Below are 23,577 nucleotides of genomic sequence, written 5' to 3' on the forward strand. Positions count from 1 at the left end.
GATCCCATATCAAAATTATTCAAGCTTCACGTCACCATATGGGAAAGTCACAATGGCTATGAACCATAAGCCATATATTTAATTTACATTTGTTACTTTAAAAACTACTATGTATTCTCACTGAAGACTTAATATGGTCATCTTTGAAATGCTGGTGTTTTAGCTAAGTAGCAGTTAATTTTTTTAAAAAAAAGAAGAGTGCAGACCAAAACAAGAATTTTATAACGTTTGTTTTTATATAAAAAGAATCTTTACAATTTGACATGACATTTTCACATTTGTTAAATAAAGTAGCCCACTTGGTGACCCTGTTAGAAATCTGTTCAGTTATATGAAGTTGTTTTCCTGAGCTAAATGATACCGATAAAGTATATGCATTAATTATAGCAGCAGAAAAGGGGGGAAAGTTTTACATTTTAACATGTCCAACAAAACAAAAACCACATTCTATCAAGGCATAAATGCTCTTATTGGGAATGTGTGCTCAGCCTCTTTCTTTCTTTCTTTCTTTCTTTCTTTCAGTTACATTCAGCCACCATCAGACAACAATGATAATGCATGGAAATGTTAGCTAGAAGAGTTCAATTCCATCAGAAGAGATCAGTTACCTATCATCTGTTGCTGTCGTGATCCAATCAAATATCAAGACAATTTTTTTATTACTATATAAATTTTACTGAATAGAACCATCACAGAATTGTAATGAGTCATTTTATCCAACATCTGGGATTTTAAAATCCACTGTAGCCACAGATTGAAGATTGAGATATTCTGAAACTATTTTCAATTTTTAATTAAATGTCACAATTAAGCCCACACTCTGATTCTACTGGGACTTAAGCATGAGGAACTCTGACCTACTTTGCAGCCAATTGTTTAGAAGACTTTGAACAGAAAGTCTAGCATACCAACGGTGCTCTAGTCTCTCACCGTGATAAAACAAGTAAGCTGTTTTACAAGGTCAGAGGAAAGTTCCTTTTCCAACTCCTTAAATAAATCATGTCAAATACATAGCCAGAGTCATCAGTTCCTCATGGAAGGAAGTAAAACCTATACCTTCCTCAGTTACTTCAGGCTTTGAATGTATCCTTATTGAGATATGAGATAAATCTTAGATAAGCAATGAAATAAAATATTTAAATCTGATATAAGCTAATATACAAAACTAGGCTCCAAAACATGTTGGAATTGAGAAGAATACAAAACCTCTAGAAGTTACAGTAATACATAAATAAAAATAAACTATAGTTATAAACCAAGTTATTCCCCATAGGGAGTTTAAAATCCCAAACTGTTACCAATTATAGAGGTACATATTACTGTAATGTAAGCTTCTTAAAAGAAGCAAAACATACTTGCCTTCTTGATTCTATTAGCTAACACCAAATTCTATTAATTTATTCTGGCCAGGAAGGCAACTGTTAGGCTAACTCTCTCTAATTAGGTGTGCGATAAACCCAGAAACTGAGTATAAATGAACAAAGAATCATTTGCACTTTTAATAAGAAACAAACAAACAAACAAACAAACAAACAAACAAACAAACAATGTATGTCAAATTAATATTGCTTCTGTTACACTTATTTCCAGTGCAACACTGGCCAAAATTCAAAGCGTACTGAAGATCATGAAAATATTACCACTGACTTGAATGGACTTTTGATAAAATCTTCTAGCAGAGTTTCAGCTGCTCAATAGCTAGCTCTTATGAGAGCAGCTGGCCTCTCTGTTCCCACTGAGCAATTGTCGCGGATCAGCATTCTCAGTATGACACCTGAGCAAATTAAATGAGCATGATATAAAGAGCTTAAGAAAGCCTCTCTGAAACATTAGCTTTGTTCTGTGCAAACTGTGCTACCACTCTTTTGACTCTGCATTCCTTCCTTCCTTCTCTCTCTCTCTCTCTGGAATTATTATTTTCTCCCTTCCACAAATGTCAGAAAAGCAGCGATACAGGAAGTCACTTTTCACCACAGACCCATTTCAGTCCCGAGACTGATAGAAGAGGATATAACCAGACTCAGAGTTTTTTGAGATGTCCGATGTCAACCCGTAGAATTCTTCAATCGCTTGTGCATCTATTTTCTGAAACGAAATGCGGAGGATATAATTTCTGTAAAAAGAAAACCCACTCCAATTTATGGCTACAGCAATTCTAATTGGGGTTGGGAGAGATCAGAGTGCTGGAGCCACTGCCATATCTCAAGGACAATCAAGGGTCTGGGGTCTTGTCAATTCAAAACCTCCAGTGTCCCACCCCAAGAGCACCCCATTTCCGAGTTTTCAACTGGTTACTGCCAATGGCAGAACTACTGGTGAGAGCTTCACAACAGTTTGGGAACAGCTTGGGCCTCCACCACAGCAGAACCTCATCAGAAATGTTTCTCTTTGCTGGTGGGGGTGGGGGGAGACAGGACTGCATGTTAGAATTCCTGATTCATGATCGCAGTCATAGGATTTTTGTCTATCACAAGACAGTGTATGTTTTGACTCCACAGAGTAGGAAGTGTTGGATGTTACTGTGACTGTGTTCCGTGAAGTGGAACACAGGATGTTTGTGTTACTGTGTTCCGTGAAGTGGGACTATTGTCCTTTGTTCTTTTGCTCTTTGCTGTCTGATGCTAGAGAGAGAGGGAGCCATGTTGCAGTGCTCTGTGTGTGTTTGTATGTAAATAAAGTAGATTAGCCAAAATGTTGAGTTGCTGAGGTCTGTCACGCATGATGCGCAAACTCTGCAGATCTCTAAGTGTGCCGGTGTCGGTTGGCATCGGTCGCTGTGATGTTCGGGCTGAAGAAAGCTATTGAAGCTCCCGAACAATCGACCAGGAGGGAGGGAACATGCCAGTCGGGCACGTGTCTCTGCCAGGGTCCTACTCAAGTGTAGGCTGAACTCCTGACAGTCCCTTTCCTCCAACCAACAACAACAGTGGGTGGGGTAGCAAGATTACAGCCTAAACTCTTACACCTCATAACAAAGGAAAAAAGATAGAAGTTAAGGGTAATAGCAAACATTTTGGGAGCACATTGCTGCTAATGCAACAGGATTTCCCCTTCCGCTCTCCTGCAACGGCCTACATACCCCTCAACCCTCTTGAGCAGATTTGGGGTGTGTGCAGGGGGCTGCCAAGGGCAGGGAATACATTCCATAAACTGCATTCATACCTGTGGCTAACAAACACCATTGGCTATCATTTTAAGATTACTACAGTAGCTGTTTGCTAGAAGGAGACACACTGAAAAAGACACTCCAAAAAAAAATAAAAAAAAAATGCAAAGGCATACTCACTAGAAATGTTGAAATGTTACCATGTTCTACTAGCATTGGTAACAGGTTAACAGTTTCTTTGCAAAATCTATTGTCTTGGAGATAAAAAGTAAGTAGTAGACACAGAATAACTACTCTAATGTTTAGAATCTGGAATTACAGACGTTCTTACCTCTACAATGTCATCATCAAAGAGTAACCAAAAATCATGACTCTTCACTATTGCAATATAGTGTCCTCTGTTAGGTCCACTGTGAAGAAGAAAGCAATTCATATTGTGGTCATCATCAACTTTAACATCATTTTTTCCTCAGAAGAAAATGTTGAAGAATTCTGACAACCACTTCCACTTATTTTATCTTTTAAACACAACATTTATATGAAAACAAGCTTCAAATACTGATTTTTCATAAAGAACAAGAACCAAAGAAGCAGCTAAAACTAAAGAACAAGACATGCTCCCCCCCCTTTTTTTTTGCTAATTTAATCACTGTATAAAAACAACAACACTCAACTATGACACTTGAAGGAAACAACAACGTGGGCACATAACTCTACATAAATTAATAGAGTCCATCAAAGGCCTATTGTTTTTATGATTTTAAAGAATGATACAATGCTATTTCACAGTAAATCAGTAGCAGTAATGTGTCACATTGTATTTTCTTACCTTCCACAGTGGACTACCACAGCCACTAGATCATACATTCTGTCGGGATTAGTGGCATCTCCTGATGTATTAAACAGCCGAAGCTCTAAGGGAAACACTACCCTGTAGGAGAGTTTTGTATATCGATGTAGCTGATCCATGTATTTAAATCTCTTCAGATGGAGAGCTAGGATCATAGGCAGCTTTTTCACTTTCATCCTGAAACAAAGTATTTATTTTAGTGTGGTCATAAATGTCCAAGATTCAACTGCATCTTAAAACCTACTTTTTTCTGATGGTGGGCGGTAGCCAATGAAGTCATATCTCACAGTAGACTTATTAAAATCAGTTGACTTAAGTATACAAATATGCTAAACAGCAATACATTCACACAGCAATTACCACTTGCTAGCTGTTGAGAATTGCATGCCGCCGAAAGCCCATAACAATGTTTGGAAGGTGTCATAGCAATTTTGTAGGGAAGGGAACATGGTTGAATCCAAGCAAGTCACAAACTATTATATACAGAAGACTGAAAGCAGTTTGAGAACTTGGGACGGAGCTTCTGAAATAGGAACTAAAAATATTTGTGTCACAACACTGAGCCAAAAGGGGTGAGCATTTTGTGAGCATGTTCTACTCCTGTAAAACATTCCACTCCTTTGGGGCAAATTTTCACATCTTTGCAAAATAATGTAGATTGTTTGCAAGTGGGGTGTGCGTGTGCATATTAATGGAAATGGGAAGACATTCCTGATGCTGAGCCAACACTCCCTCCTATACAATCTAGTCCTCTATACAGTACCTGACTATGTGGGGCAGCCCATTTAAAAAGCAATGCAGTGCAAATGAATAACATGCTTATGGACATCATCAATCCACACGGCATTGTTTTCAGGGGGATGTGCATTTTGACAATGGCATCAACACACTCATTCTGCAATTCCTAGTTGGTATGCAAAAATTAAGAAAGTTCTAAAATGTTCACTAAGGAGCAGCATGTCAGAGCTTTTTGCACTCCTTAACGAACCACTTTTCACACTGAAAATCAGGCATCATTAAACTTCAGGAGTACATCACTGCTTGCAAATGCATGCTTTACTTTCCTGAAGCACAGCCATGTGAATTATTACATACAAATTTACTTTTAAAATAGTCTAAAACATGGAATACCACACTTTATAGACATTAAATTAAAAACTGAACTGAATAAATATACAAGGTTGCAATTCCAACCCTACATACCTTGGAATAGCCCCCATTAAATTCAATAGGACATTGTTCTGAGCAGACATGATTAGGACTGTGTTGCAAGTATACCAACACCAATATTTTATTTAAACTTTTAGGAACCATAGTTATTATTAACAGTTGTTGGATCCTACTGGTAAACAGTGATGGCTAAAGCAAAGGCCTTACTGCTTCATTTTATCTAGTGAACACATCCCTTGTAGAAAAATTGATATAATTTCTAGATTTGGAACTCAGTTTTAACCCTAGCCTCCAAAGTGAGATCTGTTTTTACTGCTTTAAAAAACCATATAGTCTTATCCCTCTGCTTTCCTCCCTTCTGATTCTCTTACTTTATCTCCTCTTTTTCTTAAAAGTGTAATAAAACAAGCAATGGTGCTACTGGTGAGACCCACCGTGAGGTGAAGGTGAAAACCAGTTGCAGACCCAAGTAGCTAGAAATCTATCACTTCCATGGTGTAGAACTACAGCTACCGCAGACAAAAAATGCTGAGTGAATATATTCTAGGACTGATAGTTTCCTGACCCATGGAATCATAGAGTTGGAAGAGACTTTGGAGGCCATTGAGTCTAAATCCTCTACTCAGTACAGGCTCTGTAGTGCAGGATGCAACTGTGGCATACATGACAAGTGGCTGCCCAGCATCTGTTAGAATACCTCCAACAAAGGAGAGCCCCCGTTTTCCAAGGCAAGTCTGTTCTATTGTATAACAGCTCTTGCCACTAGGAAGATTCTTTGAATGCTTAGCCAAAATCCCTTTCCCTGCAGTTTCCACCCAGTGGTTCTAGTTCTGCCCTCTGGAGCAACAAAGATGTCTACTTGTCTGCACGACAACCCTTCAGATAGACATCCTTTTATCAAAACTAAAAACACTCAACTCTTACAGAAGCATCAAGTGAAATTCCACAAAAGTACTGATCAATTTAATTAATGACTTAAGCATAGACGAGAATAGTTTTCTGAAATTTTAATCATCACTCGGCTAAACTGTAGCTTAAGTCATACGTCATCATCACCACGAAGAGTCAAAACTCCAAGGAAAATAATGGAAACATATATAGAAATGAAAATGTTACATAGGTAAATGAGCCACATATGCAATTTTATAAACAGAACAATTCATGCCTATGTTCTCCTATACAAGGATATAAAAATGGATCCTTTTCAGCTGGTCGGGCTCAGATTACATATAACAAAAAGCCAGAGATGGAGAACCTGTCGCCCACAGCCTAATTTCATGCAGCCTCCTCCTTTGGCAGCCTGCTCTGAGGATGAGAAAAAGCCCTTCCCCTTTTGGCTCTGGCTTCTCCCATTGCCAGCATGCAGCCCTTGAATGGGTTTCTCACTCCTGAAATAAGGAGGAGGGGGGAAGAGTGCAAAAAACAAAAGCCTGATGTGGGCCATTCCCGTCATATGCCAAAGCTTATCATGACGTCCAACAATTCCCATTTCTCACACAGAATCTTTGTAAAAAAAGCTGGTTAAAGATAAGATTTTTAATCTTCTTAAAATATACAGTGCTCACCATCTCCAATGATGGATCATATCCTGATAACATCTCACATTGCTTTGTCCAGCCACTCAATGTTGGCTGCTCCAAATAGTATTTGTCTGAATACTGGTACCATGGTAACATCTGGAGCTTGAGCCAGTGTAAGTGTATAAAATTTGCAGATGAAATACAAAAGGGAAGGGGGTAGGTGGGAAGACAGCGAAGACAATTAGGATTAGCTTTTTAGATCATACTGAAATATTAGGGGCTGAAAACGTGAGAGGCAGAAATCACGCAGTTAGGAAATTAATCCCACTGAACCTCAAGTATCTTGGTTGCTACAGAACATTTATTGGTGTTATAACCAAATTAAACTTTCAAAACACAACGTAAGGAAAAATGTTTGGCTAGGTTGCTAACAACTGTGAAACCTACAATATATGCTTATGGTACCTTTTGTGTGCTTCCTGTTTACTGCGACACTCTTCACAGTAATATTTATATTCACTGCACAGGGTTTCTGTATTGCTGAATCCCCTAAAACAGAAGAACAGGCATTAACGTGCAAGACAGACCAACTCTCAACATCTTGCTTAAATGTACTGAATTTAAGCTGGCAGCGATTGACATGCTAATCCCAAAGGACAAGAAAGCCATAGCAGGTATAATGACATCTAGTAGTTCAAGTTTGGTTAATAGAGAGGGTGAAGAGCTCAATGAAAGGGAAAGGCTTGAGATTCCTAGTAGCAGTCTAAGTCGGTGCAATAAAAGATACATTTTTACCAACTTTCTCTCGTTAACTTGCATAGTATGGATGAATACAGAAACGTGAGAATGGCAGCCCAGGAAATTGTGTGACTCCCTTCCCTACAGAGGTGCATCTAGCATATTTGCCATATAGCTTTCGCTATATGCTGAAGATGCAGCTCCTTACCCTGACCTGTGACAGTCAAAGTATGTTGTTTTGCGAGACCCACCTCTTTTACTGAATTTATAGTGCTCTGGCTGGAATAGTATTACTTATTTTTATAACTGTAACCATTTCAGCTGATTTTATACGGGCATATTATATTCCTGGAACCTTATGGTGAAGGGTGGGTAAGAAATCAATCAATCAATCAAACAAACAAACAAAAAACAGTCCAAAATCTGAATATCTTCCATACCTTAAACAGTGAGTGATAGACGTGTTTTGCTCCACATCAACAGAAAGGTCTAAAAAATCTTCATCTTTACTGCTTATCTGCAATTTGGAGGAGGGGGTGCAAAAGAAAAAAATTATTTCCCTGCACAAAGCACATTTTGAAATCAGGTCTCAAAGTGACCTATAAATCAAATGGTGATAAAAAGCTAATAGGGGTTTTTCCAAGATGAATTACCATTTAACAGGCCATACAAGCACATTAGTAGGATGGGTTTACCATTTTCTTCTATTTACCAGTATGCAGACCAGAAAAAATGCTTTTTTTCACTTTCATTTTTTTGTTTGCTTTTTGTTTTTCTTACAGCAGATACAGAAGCTTTATGAAAGATAGAATAGAATACACTGACAAATGCCTAAGGCAACACTTGTCAGAACTTGGTTTGGAAACCTGCTGAACTCTGTATGCTCTCCAGTGAGCAAGATAAAAGCAAACAAGTTGATGAATTGGGAATATAATTTGTCTCTTATGAATATAGTCTTAACAGTATAGATATTAGTTTCTGTTCTGTAATACCCAATGTATAAATACTGACAAAAGAGCAAGTGATACAAATGGAACTGGAATCTTGATGCCTTGACTCTGACTGGGACAACATCTGCAAATAAATTTACATAGTATTAATTGTTTTTGGTACAATAAGCATATGAATATTGGACTGCAAATTCACAGCTGCTTTCCTTTTCTGACACTTGTTACTGAAAAGTGGACTCCATCAGTCTTTGCATTCACAATACCAGACCTGAATCAAAGTCATGATGTATCTAAATCTATTGCTGCTACTACTTCTTTTTAAGTACAAAAACTCTGCTAGATGTTTGTTTTAAATCGTACAAAAAAAATTAGAGTACTAAATTTCTTGAAGTTAAGTTAAGAAGCACTGGGTAAAACTTGGTTATGTGGCATCCTACCCAGGGGGATACCATGTAACAGCAATTTTGAAACTGGGTAGGCTAGGAGAGGTTAGGGGACAGAATGCCAGCGGTGGAGGGTCAGTATCAGAGCACAATGGATATAAAAGCAGACACATACCAGCTAAGTCTTGGATAATTCATTCACTAATGATGCACACCTCTAGTGAAAAATATGCTTACACATTGTCTGTATTAAAAGCTACATAAGATTCTCTTTGAAGTTCCATATTCAATTGTGCTTTCATGCAAGACATGCATAACAGCACTATAATTTTGTTATATTAGAAAGTCAGGACCCTCAAAAAATGCTCCAGTGCTCTGAATACTGCATTGCAAGGCTAAAATAAATATTGAGGTTGGAGTCCTATGTACAGAAAACTCTCCTTTTAAAATAATGGTAACCAATTTTAAAAGAAAGTGCTATGCATTCTCACTTTTAGATTAGGCCTTTTATATTCCACATTTTGACATATAACTCTGAACTTCAAATTACGTAAGTTGTCTATCCTATCATTTATGATAAGGGGCTGAGTTGCAGGTAAATAGCTATTTTGACTACTGGTTGCCCGCATTAGGAATGTCAGGTCTTTAATTTCAAGGAACAAAAACTCTGAGAACTCTAGCAAAACTTGAGTGTTAACATGAAATGCAAGATTTCTTTGTAAATAATTTCCCCATCCCCTTGAAGCAACTTATTAACACATATGGCAGGAAGACGCTTGTTGTAAATGTTTTCTGTCCTGATCTTTGGTACATAGAAATCCTACATATTTTCCATGCAATTATTTTGCAAAAATTGGAGGCACTCATTCTTGTTTGCAGAATCAGAGAGAAATTCTAGGACTACTCCATCATGAAAGGAAACGTGAACAAGTGTTAATTTTAATAGCTGCTATTAAATGGTTAACTTTCATCAAGGTAGACTTCAAAATAAGCAGCTTCATTTTTCTCTGTGCTCAAATCCTCACACAACTGAAATCTTACACCAGTAAACCAGTTTCCTGGTTTGGATAATGTGGGAAACTCTAATTAGAGGTTCCTCACTTTGTTTGCTCACACCGTGAAGGAAGGAGTGAAAGGGCTGTGTGCGGAACGGAGGCATAAGCCTCATTCATATTACTGCTTAATAAACTGAGATATGATTATCTAAATACAGTCAAAAGAGTTGTGATACACTACAGAAACGACACTTGATCTTAGCCAAAAGGCAGAGAAGCGAGAATGCTCCTAACCCTTCTTTTAGAGTCTTTTAGCCTGGTTTAGATTCTTATAGTCTTTTATATATACCTTCTGTTTTAATAATTTTAGCTTTCCAAAACATTTTACAGATTTTAAATGATTCTTCCCCACCCTACTTATGCTGGTCTGTGACCATAATAAAGATTTGATTGATTGATATAGATTGATTTGATTGATTGATATACAAAAAACACATTTGCACAAAAATAAATGAAATCAAAGTAATCTATAGGAAATACCTACCGTTTCACAAGTAAGACATCTGGTTTCATTTGTTAACGTTCCCTGAAAAATTTCATGAACCCATGTTGGGTCTGGTGGGCTGTTGTTATTTTCACTGTCAATGCTGCCATTCGGTAAACGACCGTTTTGCTTCTCTTGTTTACTCTCCTCTTGCAAAATATCGGCAACTGTATTTAGCAGATAGTTCAAGAACTCATGCGCATCTTGCTGCATATAGTTGTCAAAAAGCTCTGCAAAACAAATTAACTAGGATATAAGACGATTGAACAAAAAGCAAGTAAGTTATATCTATAGACAGACCACCTTCCAATATTATGCAAGAGTTTTGCAATAAACAAACTCCACTCCACTCTCCACTATTACACATACTGGCCATCATTCTGAGGATTTTAATGGTTTAAAAATACTGTTTAAGAAGCATTATTGTCCTTAGGATATATGTTATGGCTATTCTAATAAAAAGAGGCAAAGTAAGTGTAAATGATATGGCCATCAAATTTTAAATTTTACAGGAATTTTGCTGTGCATCTTAGTGATATCATGTGATTGTAAACCACCTCAATACAGGGTGACATTTAAACCTTTAAAATAAAATATTTATTGCAAGTGTGGCAAAATACAGGGTTATGCCCCCATTTAATAGGGATAATAGGGATAGTATAGTACTTTAACTATCACCAGGGCGGGGTGGGGAACCGTAAGTTCAGTTTCTGAGTGTCAGTCCAAATTAGAAGAACAAGAATGAACAACAGAGAGACAACACCCTTTTTCTGACTCAGTAAAACTGATAAAGGTAAACATGTCATAACAGCAGAATAAAGCATTACCATTCTCTTTCCGAAGTCTTGTTATGAACTTTTTTGGAGGTATTACTCCAACTTTTTTCTTCTGGGTGGCTATGCTGTGGAAAAGATCAGCTAAGCAAGTAAGAAGGCTTTCCTTTTTTCTGGGCTGACTTTTGTATGCCAAGACTTTCTCCCGAAATGGACGACAAAAATAAAGTGCCTGAAGAACTGAATTGCAGTAGCATGTATTTCCAAACTAGAACACAAAGAAATGATCTATTAGTTCTCAATGAAAAGGAAGACTGTTTACAAAGAGAGTGGTGTGAAACAAAGGTGTATCTTAGCAAAAGTGTCTCTTACTGATTTTTGGAGACTGAAGTATAACTTATCCATTAACTAGTGGCAGATTTAACAGTCAGCAAAGCATGCACCTTTTACTGCCATCTGGCTTCTCTGTTGTACACATTTTATTTTTAGAAATATCTGACAACCAATGGGCTTTCTTTCTACAATGCAAAATCTATGCAGCATTAGTAAATGTTATTGTTTTGAAAATTCACCAGAAAAACTCTGGGTAATATCTAATGTCAAATAATAGTCTAACTGAGCAATGGGGCTGCCTTTTCTCTGCCTCAGATCTGTTTTGGAGGGTCCCCCAAATTTCCAGAGAAAATGTGAGGGTCATGAGGGAAATTACAGGAGGTGGAGAGGAAAGGCCCAATTCCACTCATAGAAACTGTTCCACTCCTGGGAAGTTACATTTGAGTATAACTCTCTATGTTGTATTCTCCATTTTATAAAATGCATGCACTGTTAATGCTGTAAAATTCGAAGTTCACAGTACACGTTCCTTATCAAGAGGCTGATAGCTCTGTTTAGTAAGGTTACAAGACTGAGAATGAGCCATAGGCTAATGTACTTCCTCTTCCCCCTCTTCAGAGCAAGTACCCTCTTTTTCCTTGTCAGGTTTACCTACGGTTCTATTATTACAACTACACCAATGTTTCACTTCAAATTTTGGCTTAGCTGGGAGTTCTGATTAGGGTCAAACAAGGTTAGAGTTGGTGCAAAAGTAACCATGAATCACTATTAAGGTCACTAAGACAAGGGAATTATTGCTAGAAAGAGAAAAGAGAAATGTGTGCAGCGTTATATGCGCCTAGATCACCGCAGAAACATGGGGTTGTTTTTTTTTAATGGGGCGGGGAACAGAGAACCCATATATCACTATTTTAAGTTTTGAAAGCCATACAGTCTACCAGCTGTTTGAGGCATCTTTTAAACGGGTCTAACTCCCAGTCAATTAAACAACTGCAATGAATTTTATATGATTGTCCTTTTGATCTAATGCATTAACTACAAACATTAGAATACAAAGTTTCAGTCCAATTAAGATGGGAGTTTTGCTTGTTGGCTGCTTTTAATTTTTAGTTTAAAGATATCCTAATGCCATTGTTTCTAGCTTCAACAAATCCTCTTAACTTTAACTCCAATGTACCATGAACATGCACCATGGACACCCAGCACACTGCATATAGTTCTCTGCATATTCTGAGTGGACACTCAGGCTGGCACATATGGCAGGCATTGGCTAGCGTCACAACTGGCTCTCATGAACAATGAGAGACCTAGGATATACCTCTCCTGAGGCTGTATGTACACTGCAAAAAAGAAAACTACCAGAGATGGGCAAGCTGTCTTTCAGGGACTCTTCTTCACTTTCACTCACCTTCTCATTGAGTAACCCCTACCAGGCTTCCTAGGAATCCCAGGATTCTCCAGAACAGTTTAAAACACTGCTCTTGCACTTAGTTTAGAGTCTGAACTTAAGTCTGAATAAAGATTGAATATATTTTTCCACTCACACATGTTTACAGTGGTACCTCAGGTTACAGGTGCTTCAGGTTACAGACTCCACTAACCTGGAAGTAGTACCTCGGGTTAAGAACTTTACCTCAGGATAAGAGCAGAAATTGGGCTCCGGTGGCGCGGCAGCAGCAGGAGGCCCCATTAGCTAAAGCGGTGCTTCAGGTTAAGAACGGACCTCCAGAACAAATTAAGTTCTTAACCTGAGGTGCCACTGTAATCAAGTACTAGAGAGCTTTTATAATTTCTTTATGCCCTGAATTTGTGTAGTCCTAAGGCACAGGCAAGCAACTTCATTCATATATATTCACTTTCTTTCAAAACAAGTAATATCTGCAACTTACATTTACTAAACCAAAATAATGCTCATTGACTGGAAACTGTTCCGGACCAATTTCTTTCTCCAAGGCCGAGGCATTAGCGCCCTAGAGGGAGGGGGAAAAACACACCAGTAATTACCATGACCTGTTCTATGGAACAGTTTACCCATGCAGGCAAATTAGGCAAAGAGTTTGCTTAAGAACAACTAAAGGAGGATGCCCAAAATAAGAATACAACCAGCGATGCAAGTTTCTCTGTACATACAACAGTATGGCTGTGCATGTTGAGCTGACAACTGATATACTAGTTTGTGATGCTAACAAACAGTACTTCTGTTTGTTACTTCTTCACACAACACATAGTTGCTGTTGTTTTTAATTTGTTTACAGTATTTATAGCCTGCTCTTCATTATTTTCAATCTCAGAATTGGGAACAAAGTAATAAAAACAGAGAAAAACAATATACCAAAATTACAAATCATATAAACAGGTTTGACAAACAATGTATTAACAAATCTGTCATAAGACAAACAAGCGAGACTACAATGACAAAAATTAAAATTTCCAATTTAACCAGATGCCTGGGTTAAAAAAAACACAGAACACTTTCAAATAGATTAAACCACCAATGGTTTTAGCAGCAGCTCCCATGTCATTTTTCACTTACGGCAACCTACTCACTCCCCCTCTTTCTCTCACACAAAGAGAGCTAAAGGTCAGAAATTATACTAGAAATGCAAACCTGCGATGGCAGGCACATTATCATTAAGCCATAAAACATAATATAATATTGCAGCCTGCTGTTATTAGGATAGAAGGAAGGAAGAAGCCAAACTAGTTTACCAGGTAACATGCTAGCAGTTCCTCAGCTGCTTCAGAGTCTTGTTTAAGTGACCCAGGCCAGTAACTACACTCTGAAATTAAAATGGTTATGCCTTTACTATTTGCCTTTACTATAGTAAATAGTAAAAGCATGCCTTTATTATTTATTTATCTAAATTATTAGTTCTTGATTAGCTAAAGCTAGCTGCTGTCCAGCGTGTTTAAGGACATCTGAAGGATCATTATGTTTTGAGAGATCAATATGGGAGGGAAGAAGCCAAGCTCATAGCTGCGGAAGCCTGACACATTTATGGAGGGAATCCTCACAATTCTACTCCACACTAAAGCGTTATAAAAGGTAAAGGTAAAGGTAAAGGTACCCCTGCCTGTACAGGCCAGTCGTGACCGACTCTAGGGTTGCGTGCCCATCTCGCTCAAGAGGCCGGGAGCCGGCGCCGTCCGAAGACACTTCCGGGTCACGTGGCCAGTGTGACGAAGCTGCAACTGGCGAGCCAGCACCAGTGCCGCACACGGAAACGCCGTTTACCTTCCTGCTATAAAGCGGTACCTATTTATCTACTTGCACTTAGGGGTGCTTTCGAACTGCTAGGTGGGCAGGAGCTGGGACCAAACAACGGGAGCTCACCCCGCCGCAGGGATTCGAACCGCCGACCTTACGATCAGCAAGTCCTAGGCACTGAGGTTTTACCCACAGCGCCACCCGTGTCCCTACCGTTATAGTCGTTATAGTCATTAAAGCATTATAGTCAGTTTTAACTAGAAGGGCTGAAAATTAAAGGCATCCATGCTCATTTTTGAAGGTTGTAGCACATTATTGGAATTGTGATGTTTAAAAATAAAGATCCTGCACATGTTAGTTATACGCATGCAAAAATTAGCTGATCTTTACATTGCTCATTGACTTGATAACATGCATCTGTTCCTGGGACCTATGCCTGTCTTGACAAATTTGTGAATATAGTCCAGCACTTACAAGGACTTCTTGGATTAGTTAAACATATTCAAGTATAAGCAAAAACCTTAGGCATGGCTATTCAGAAGCTCTGGTATGTTTAATGTTGCTCTTTCTTACATTTGTATAGGACTCCAGGTTAAATTTTATGGTAAAGGACTAAGTAGCATTAATTTGCACACCCATCATTTCTGACATTAACTACCAGGATAACATCCCAGTACTAATCTCCTTCCATTTTTATGTATAACTGGAATTAATATACTTAAATTTACTTAAATATTTAAATATAGTCATGACGGAGGAAGTAGCAACACAAGAATGTGATTCAATTCCTATTGATGACCTTACTGCCAATATTTTCTTTTTTAAATGAATGGATGCTCCTCTGTAGGATGGATAAACAGTTTTGCAATTATGGATCCAACATTTCACATTGAAATCTTTTATGAAGTCACTGGTTTAAAAATACAAAGAGTTCAGAGATCACAATTCTGCTTGAACCTTTACCAATGGTTGACTAAAGTGACATTGGTTGTCTTTTGAGGAGACTTACAGGGAGACTCTAATTGATGAATGAACTTTGTACATGTTGCCCTATTTAAAATGTATGGAAATATACTTTTTCAACAAAGCACATGACGGGCTTCATAATTAAGTGCATAATCACAATGTCAAAGTATACAGAAGATCAGTAAAACAGAAAATGTATTATGTCGTGAACATAAAACTATTCAATCTACAATGTGACAACTTGCCTGATGGTACTGTTTAAACCTGTTGCATTCAGCAAGGGATGTCAAGGGATGGTGAATTTAATATGATTGGGTGGTTTGTTTCCCTGGGGTGGTCTGAGTTGCTAGGATACTGACAGAAGAAAAACAAAATGGAAATCTATTACCCAGCTGAGAACCCCCTCTCACAGTAACACTTCGTATTATCTTCTATCTGCTGTAAGCTACTTTGGGAGCCAATTTTTGGTTCAAAACAGCTTGAAAATATAAAAAAAACCTATTAGCGTTTGTACAGATAATTGGTTTTTCAAGAGTGTGTTCACCATTATACCCCTTTTAAGGTTGCACTTCCCTTGCACACATGGGGAGCTTCCCGGCTTACAAACCTACTTCCTGATTAGTGCTAAGCTTAGTTTGTCAACTTCAGACTTAATGGCAATCAATGATTATATCAAGCCATTGAAGCCAGAGGAGAATCTGAGTGCTAGTCTACTGCTATCCCACTTAATGTTATTGGAAGATTTGACAGGAAGGTTTCCGGGGTGTGTGTATGATTATTCTTTTTTCCTGAGTTTTTATAATTTTAATGGCTGGGTCAGTCCATTTCATACGCTCTCTTTGGCATGCAGCAATGGGCTTGTGCTTGATTATGAAGATTAGTTCACTCTTCACCAGGCCTTTGATTCTATCCCTAGGTTTTAGAGATATTTATAGGGGAAATGGTTAGGTTCATTTGGCCTCATTTCCTTTACACTCCTTCTGGCTCTAGGATGGGTTTGTTTTCTCTGATGATGTATCTCAATATTTGACATATTGGCTGCTGTGTTGTGCTTTCTTATCCACTTGTAATTTATTCATTTTGGAAAGGAAGGTTGGATAGGTACATTAAGTATTGAAGAATTCACACTTGATACCCAGCTCTACTTCTCTTTCAAATCAGAACCAGTGAAGGCAGTGAAGGTCCTGTGTGAGTGCCTGGAGGCGGTTGGTGGCCAGACGGTGACTAACAGATTGAGGTTGAATCCTGACAAGACAGAAGTACTCTTTTTGAGGGACAGGAGGCGGGCAGGTGTGGAGGATTCCCTGGTCCTGAATGGGGTAACTGTGCCCCTGAAGGACCAGGTGCGCAGCCTGGGAGTCATTCTGGACTCACAGCTGTCCATGGAGGTGCAGGTCAATTCTGTGTCAAGGGCAGCTGTTTATCAGCTCCATCTGGTACGCAGGCTGAGACCCTACCTGCCCGTGGACTGTCTCGCCAGAGTGGTGCATGCTCTAGTTATCTCTTGCTTAGACTGCTGCAATGCACTCTATGTGGGGCTACCTTTGAAGGTGACCCGGAAACTGCAATTAATCCAGAATGCGGCAGCTAAACTGGTGACTGGGAGCAGCCGCCAAGACCACATAACACTGGTCTTGAAAGACCTACACTGGCTCCCAGTACGTTTCAGAGCACAATGCAAAGTATTGGTGCTGACCTTTAAAACCCTAAACGGCCTCGGTCCAGTATACCTGAAGGAGCGTCTCCACCCCCATCGTACTGCCCAGATACTGAGGTCCAGTGCCGATGGCCTTCTGGCGGTTCCCTCACTGCGAGAAGCCAAGTTACAGGGAACCAGGCAGAGGGCCTTCTCGGTAGTGGCACCCGCCCTGAGGAACGCCCTCCCACCAGATGTCAAAGAGAAAAACAACTACCAGACTTTTAGAAGACATCTGAAGGCAGCCCTGTTTAGGGAAGCTTTTAATGTTCAACAGAATATTGTATTTTAATATTCTGTTGGAAGCCGCCCAGAGTGGCTGGGGAAACCCAGACAGATGGGCGGGGTATAAATATATTATTACTATTACTACTACTACTACTACTATTATTATTACATGTGATTGAATTGCTTTCTTCAACACAAGCTGGCAGCATTATTTAATGATATATGAACCCTACCAGATCACATACAAAACCTTTAAAGTTCCATGTTTCGAACCAATCTCAGAAGTCAAAGAACCTTATTGTTCTCATACAAAGATTGAACTATTCTCACAGTGGAGAGCAAACTTGCATAACCTCTGGTCTGGGTAATCAGATTCAGCGCCTTCTCCTACCAGGATGCTTAATCAGCCATACATACTTGCTTAGTATGCCTCTTATTAGCACACAGGGCAAAGGCTAAACTATAGTGTTGTATTAGGAGTGAAGCAGCCCTGCCACAGACCTGATCTAGATCTCCTCTTAAAAAAAAAATAAAACCACGAAAACCTATGCAAATCTATGCATTTAACTTAATATGTAGCTGGGCTTTGAAAAGAAGAATGTCAAGTATAAGTTTAAGTGAGGAGAAAAGAGTAGAGCTATCTGTCATTGTCCAATGCATTCACTGCAAATCTACTATCCATTGCATTTACCTCATGATGCTCAGCCCAACCAAGGGTTCTCACAGCAGCATACAAAACCAGAAATCTAGAAGCATTTCAATATTCATTATCTAAAACCAGCAACATTTAAAATCAGATTTTTAAAACACTTTTGCTATCCACCAGTATTTGTATACCCTTGTGGCAGAACCTGACTTGTGGAACTGCCTTCTCAAAGAGGGTTGTGGGGCACCATCTTTATTCTCTTTTCAGTACTAGATGAAAACTTTATTTACATTTTTTTTCATATTGCCATTTTTTTATTGTCACATTACTGTATTTCATCTCTTAAGTTGCAATGTTGCTCTGAAATGCTTTAATAAGTATATAGGTAAAGGTAAAGGGACCCCTGACCATTAGTTCCATTCGTGGACGACTTTGGGGTTGCAGCGCTCATCTCGCTTTATTGGCCGAGAGAGCCGGCGTACAGCTTCCGGGTCATGTGGCCAGCATGACTAAGCCACTTCTGGCTAACCAGAGCAGCACATGGAAACGCCGTTTACCTTTCCGCCAGAGTGGTACCTATTTATCTACTTGCACTTTGATGTGCTTTCAAACTGCTAGGTTGGCAGAAGGGACAGAGCAACGAGAGCTTACCCCGTCGCGGGGATTCGAACCGCCGACCACCTGATCGGCAAGCCCTAGGCTCTGTGGTTTAACCCACAGCGCCACCTGCGTCCCTATTATAAGTATATAATAGTATATAAAAAGATACGACATTCAGTCTAGAAATCTGCAGCACTGTACAGTTGTCAGAAATTTCAACAGGCAGATTCAGGATAGATGCTGTTCCAACCAAAAAAATAAAATATGATGGCAGCAAATATTGTGCCAGAATAATGACTGATAACAGTGAACTACTCACCTGCTACTAACATCCCATAGTGTCAGTATTAGAACTATCCCAATGAATTTTGTGGCAATGCAACTAAATAATTAGACATTTTGATAATGTCTTAATCAGTATTTCATCCTACTAAAGTATTAAAGCACTGTTGCTCTAGACTCCTGTTCTACTAATTTTATTATTGGTTGGTTTTGTGGTTGCAGTTTTATGATTTTAACGACCGTGTGTGTTTTTTTAATTGTGAAATTTTTGTAACCCACCCAAAGACTATATGCTGAAGGGCAGGCTATAAGTTTAAATAAATAAATGTGCCACTAGTGCCTAGCAAGAACTTGCATATCGGAACTCTGAAAACAGATATTGTGACAAAAGATAAGAGATGGAAAATAACTATCAATGTATTGTGGTGATACATCAGAGTGGTTCAAAATTCCATTTTATTAGGTTCACAGCTCTGCTTAGTCCATAAATACTTTACTGCAAGTTTAACTATTTCTCACATTACGAGCCTTTCATCAGTTCAGCACCCACTGGTAAGTATACATGTTTTCGCTGTCCCTCTTCCTTTACTTTCAAAATATTTTCCCCCTTATGTTATGAAAGAATCTCACAAATTCTCATTCCAATGCCTTTTGAGATTTTTTTTTGTCTTGGAAGGATATGTGCACAAGCACATCCCCTGACCCACAATCGCTAGATACTCAACTTCCATGAGAAAAAAGCAGCAAATGCACATATCATTTGTCTCACGTTTCTTCTTTTCCAGTACAGACTGAGCATAGTATAATGGCATCACATTGTATGTATGGGGGTGGGGCTGAATAAAGCAGTCAAAAGGCATCTATGCCTAATGTATTCTTGTAGAGCCCATCTTGCTAAGGCACATTGGCATCTACTGAGGAGATTAAAAAGATCTCCCTGCTAATAAGTAGGCATGTCAACTACAGGAAGAGGTGATGGCTAAAGACAAAAAAAAAGAAAAGGAGAGAGATAGGTATGAACAGTAAGAGAAAGAACAAGGGCTTTGTGGAAAACGCCACAAAATATGAAAACTTGGATAAAGGGGAGAAGGAAGTAATTTGAGATTGGGGGAAAGGAAGGATGTACTGTAGTCTTTAAAGCAGAGACTACATCCTACAGGCTACTTTTTCAGCAGGAGGGCTGCACTGAGGGCTGGCCACCCATCTGAGACCTACATATCAAGAATGGAAGTGGTCAGAATGGCATGGTCCATAAATGCATGAGATGTGCACACACAAACACTTACCATATATACAACAGATGCCCACACAAACACACAGCCAGACATACACACATTCAGACAGGCAGGCAGACAAGGGGGGGGGGGTGTCACAGTATTTCTGCTTCTATTCCATCGCTGTGCTGAGGAGCAAAAATTGATTCAGAAGTCTTCTTACTTTGTAAATGTGCCTATTCTCCTTCCCATTGTAAGAAAGTCTTAGGGCTCAGGAAACAGGACGAAGTTAACTTTCTTGTTTCCAAAACTCTGAGGCTTTCTTGCCATAAACACCTCACTATAAGAAGGAGATTTGCATTTAAGTTCAGGGAGAAATGTCCACTTTTGGGGACATCCCAAAGCAATATAGTAGGAACATTACAGCACTTTAGCAGAGTTGTTTTTTTAAAAAATTAGTTGCCAAATTACTCAGGTCCAGGGGAGCCATAACATAACCCTTCGGAGGACAGGGGCCAGCCTGTTCGAAGGAAGGAAAGAAAGAAAGATGTCACTAGCCACTTCAATGCAAACTCCAATACTATGATTCTCACAGACCTGTGGGGCTGAGGCTAATAACTGCTACAAATCAACTGGGCCCAGATAAGGCAACATTTGCAGTCTTCTGCAGAATGGTGACATATCTTTTGGCAAGAGATTTCCTATTTGCTTTGCTCCTACCTTCTAAAAGGCTTCTATGTCAAAAGGGAAATAGTATCAAGTTTCCCCACTCTTAAAGTAAACAGTTAAGGATTTTAAGGTGAGAAAAGTCCAGTCAGCACACTTAACAGATTATGAATAAAAATCCACATGTGCTAAGAAGAATGTCCTTCTTGAGGGGGCTTTTTAATTTACTCAAGCGGCCGGTCTGTATTTGAAAGCCTCATTTGCTACTCTCTTTCATAGCTACTTAAATGAGCCACACGTCAAAGTATGCCAGTGTTGACATCAATGTTGTGCCCTCTAAAGCTGATTAACAGCGGTTTTGATCCTGTCCTGCTTTCCCAAGTAATTAAAGCATAAGGAAATGAAACCTATGTGGAAAGTAAGCTTTAGGAAGAGGAAGCTGAATATTCAAATGAATATGTTGACAGGCAGGACACTCAACCTGCCGGATGAAGCAAGCTCTTAGCCCACAATAGCTTATGCCACAGTGTTAGCCTTTTAAAAACACAGGATACCTCGCTTTTGGTGCAACACGCCAGTTACCACACCAGAGTGCTTTAATTTGCATGAGGAAAAGCACCCTCCTCTCTTGAAGCTCTATGTTTTTAAGTTGTATTCATTCAGCTTGTTTTTATTATTGCTTGTTAGCCGCCCTGAGCCCGGCCTTGGCTGGGGAGGGCGGGGTATTAATAATAATAATAATAATAATAATAATAATAATAATAATAATGTACTGCCTTCATAGGAGATACTCATATCCTGCTGTGCCAACCCTCCTCTCTATATAGTGCTACCTTGAGGCCCACCTCCAAAATCTTTGCCCGCCCACCCATTTCCACACCTTTTTCGTTTTAAGGGGCTCACGCGTCGTTCCTGACCCGCCTCCAGGTCATGATCCAGCAGCCCAACCCCCCGCACGCTTCTGCTTTAAGGTTTGCCCCAAAGCGGCAGCCCCCCTAATCCAGGTTCCTAATCCAGGGTGGGCCTCACCCCCGGCAGAAAACCTGCACTCGAGCGGAAATCCCCTCCCGCCGCCGCCGCCCCCCCTCCAGGCAGGGAGGTGCCCCCGGTGGCCTCCCGTCCCCTCTCGGCACACGCCCTCAGGCCCCTCCGGAGCCCCGCTCGAGGCGCCGCCTCTCCCCTGGGGGGCTCCTCACGCCGCCATCACCACACAGGGCAGCCGAAGATGGGCGGAAGGGAAGACAGCAGCGCCCACCCCTCCGCCCGCTCCTCACCATGGTACAGATGGAGGCGAATTTGGAGACTGTCATTAGGATTTCCATCCGCGCAGCGCCATCTTCCACCCAATCACACGTCGAGGCGAGCCGGGGGAGTTTCCCACCGGATTGAGGAGGAGGAGGAGGAGGGGAAGGGGAAGGAAAAAAAGAAGACCCGGGCGCCGCCCCCAAGCAACGGCTGAGGGAGAGCGGGATGCCTCCGCCCCCCTCCGGCCTCCCCGAGAGCTCCGCCCGCCTGACGAAACGACCCGTGAGCAGTTCCAACCGCCGAGACAGACGACGGTGGGCGGGGGGGGGGGTGAGGATGACGGAGGGCACGCGCTGCGTCCGCTCGCCTTGCCCTCGGCACTCAACCAACCGCGCGCCGCCGCCGCCGCCGCGCAGCCTCTTCCGCCCGCACGAGCCCCGCTGCCCCTACTACGGCTTGCTACCCGGAACCGTAGCGCCGTAGTCTCGCGGGCCCCCAAGAGCGCAGCCAATCCGCTTTCCCTGATCAGCGCGAGAGCACGCCGGCTGCCTCTCCGTGGCTCCCCGAGGTCCTAGCGCTAGACGACGAATAGTTTTTATTTTGGGGTGGTTCCCCCCCCCCCGCTCTTGCTGTTCGTGGTTAATACGCGTCTTTCTCTCGTACACGCGCGCAGGTGATGCGTTGTGTGTTTTAGGCTCCTGAGAGCACGAAACAAGAGAGGGTAGTACAGTAGTAGGTATGTTAAGTGTTTCTGCAGCGGGAGCAACCGTAGCGTAATGAGATAGTTGCAGCCATGCTCCCCACCCCGCTCCAGCGGCCACACCCTTTCTAAGATTATGCAAGCTTCGAAGGTTGTACAGTAAGTTTATAATTATACAGTAATAATTAAGGATACATTGCAGCGATTATTGCAGATCCCTGTGGGTTGCCTTTCATCTAGATATATACCGTTTTATGCGCTCATAACATGGGCAAACGGTTTGGGAGAGCTCCAATATATTCATTAGGTTGCGTTTTCCGTGACATTCCAGTAAATGCAACACAGTTCTCTTGGAATGGAAGCGCCTGGTGTTTTCAGGTTCCCTAAATGCTTGGCTTTTAAAGCTCTCTTTTCATGTTGGTTTGGCGGCTCTAGGACCCCGGAGAGAGGGATGCTGCAGGGACGCTGCTGCAGAAATAGTAGCCGCCGACCACCACGACCCTCCCCACGTGCACACTACACCACCTTAAAGATTGGAATTAATTATAGAATAAGCTTTTGGGACACACTCCACTGCATCAGACACATAAAGTCATGATCAGTTGCATCTTCAGGCGTCCCATCAGGCTATAGGAGAGGGAAAGAGATGGGACTGCTGTGCTGAAAAAGCATCTCTGTTATGTTCCTTCCTCAAAGGTCACAGCAAGTCATTCCATCCAGTTATAGAAGGAGAGAAAAATGGGATTTATCTCCATCAGTGCTGT

At 40.5% G+C, this 23,577-nt stretch overlaps 1 protein-coding gene across 1 annotated transcript; it reads right to left on the reverse strand.

The window, feature by feature from the left end:
* Window positions 1–215: 215 nt before the first annotated feature.
* Window positions 216–22,520, reverse strand: USP12 (ubiquitin specific peptidase 12). Its single transcript, XM_081860609.1, has 9 exons — window positions 22,143–22,520; window positions 13,252–13,332; window positions 11,084–11,297; window positions 10,257–10,486; window positions 7,825–7,901; window positions 7,112–7,195; window positions 3,936–4,133; window positions 3,438–3,516; window positions 216–2,085 (listed from the first exon to the last, which is right to left on the reverse strand). Exons 1-9 carry the CDS (start codon window positions 22,188–22,190, stop codon window positions 1,984–1,986), a joined length of 1,113 nt encoding a protein of 370 aa, XP_081716735.1. The 5' UTR covers window positions 22,191–22,520; the 3' UTR covers window positions 216–1,983.
* Between the last annotated feature and the right edge of the window lie 1,057 nt (window positions 22,521–23,577).

Source organism: Podarcis erhardii (assembly GCF_964252035.2).
Source record: "Podarcis erhardii genome assembly, chromosome: 4".
Taxonomy (NCBI): Eukaryota; Metazoa; Chordata; class Lepidosauria; order Squamata; family Lacertidae; genus Podarcis; species Podarcis erhardii.

Coding starts and splice junctions, on each gene's coding strand:
- USP12 (XM_081860609.1), bottom strand. CDS start 22,190: ATGGAAATCCTAATGACAGTCTCCAAATTCGCCTCCATCTGTACCATG. Junction 10,487..11,083: donor AAGACTTCGGAAAGAGAATG/GTAATGCTTTAT, acceptor TTTGTTTTGCAG/AGCTTTTTGACAACTATATG. Junction 7,196..7,824: donor TCTATCACTCACTGTTTAAG/GTATGGAAGATA, acceptor CTTCTGTTTTAG/GGGATTCAGCAATACAGAAA.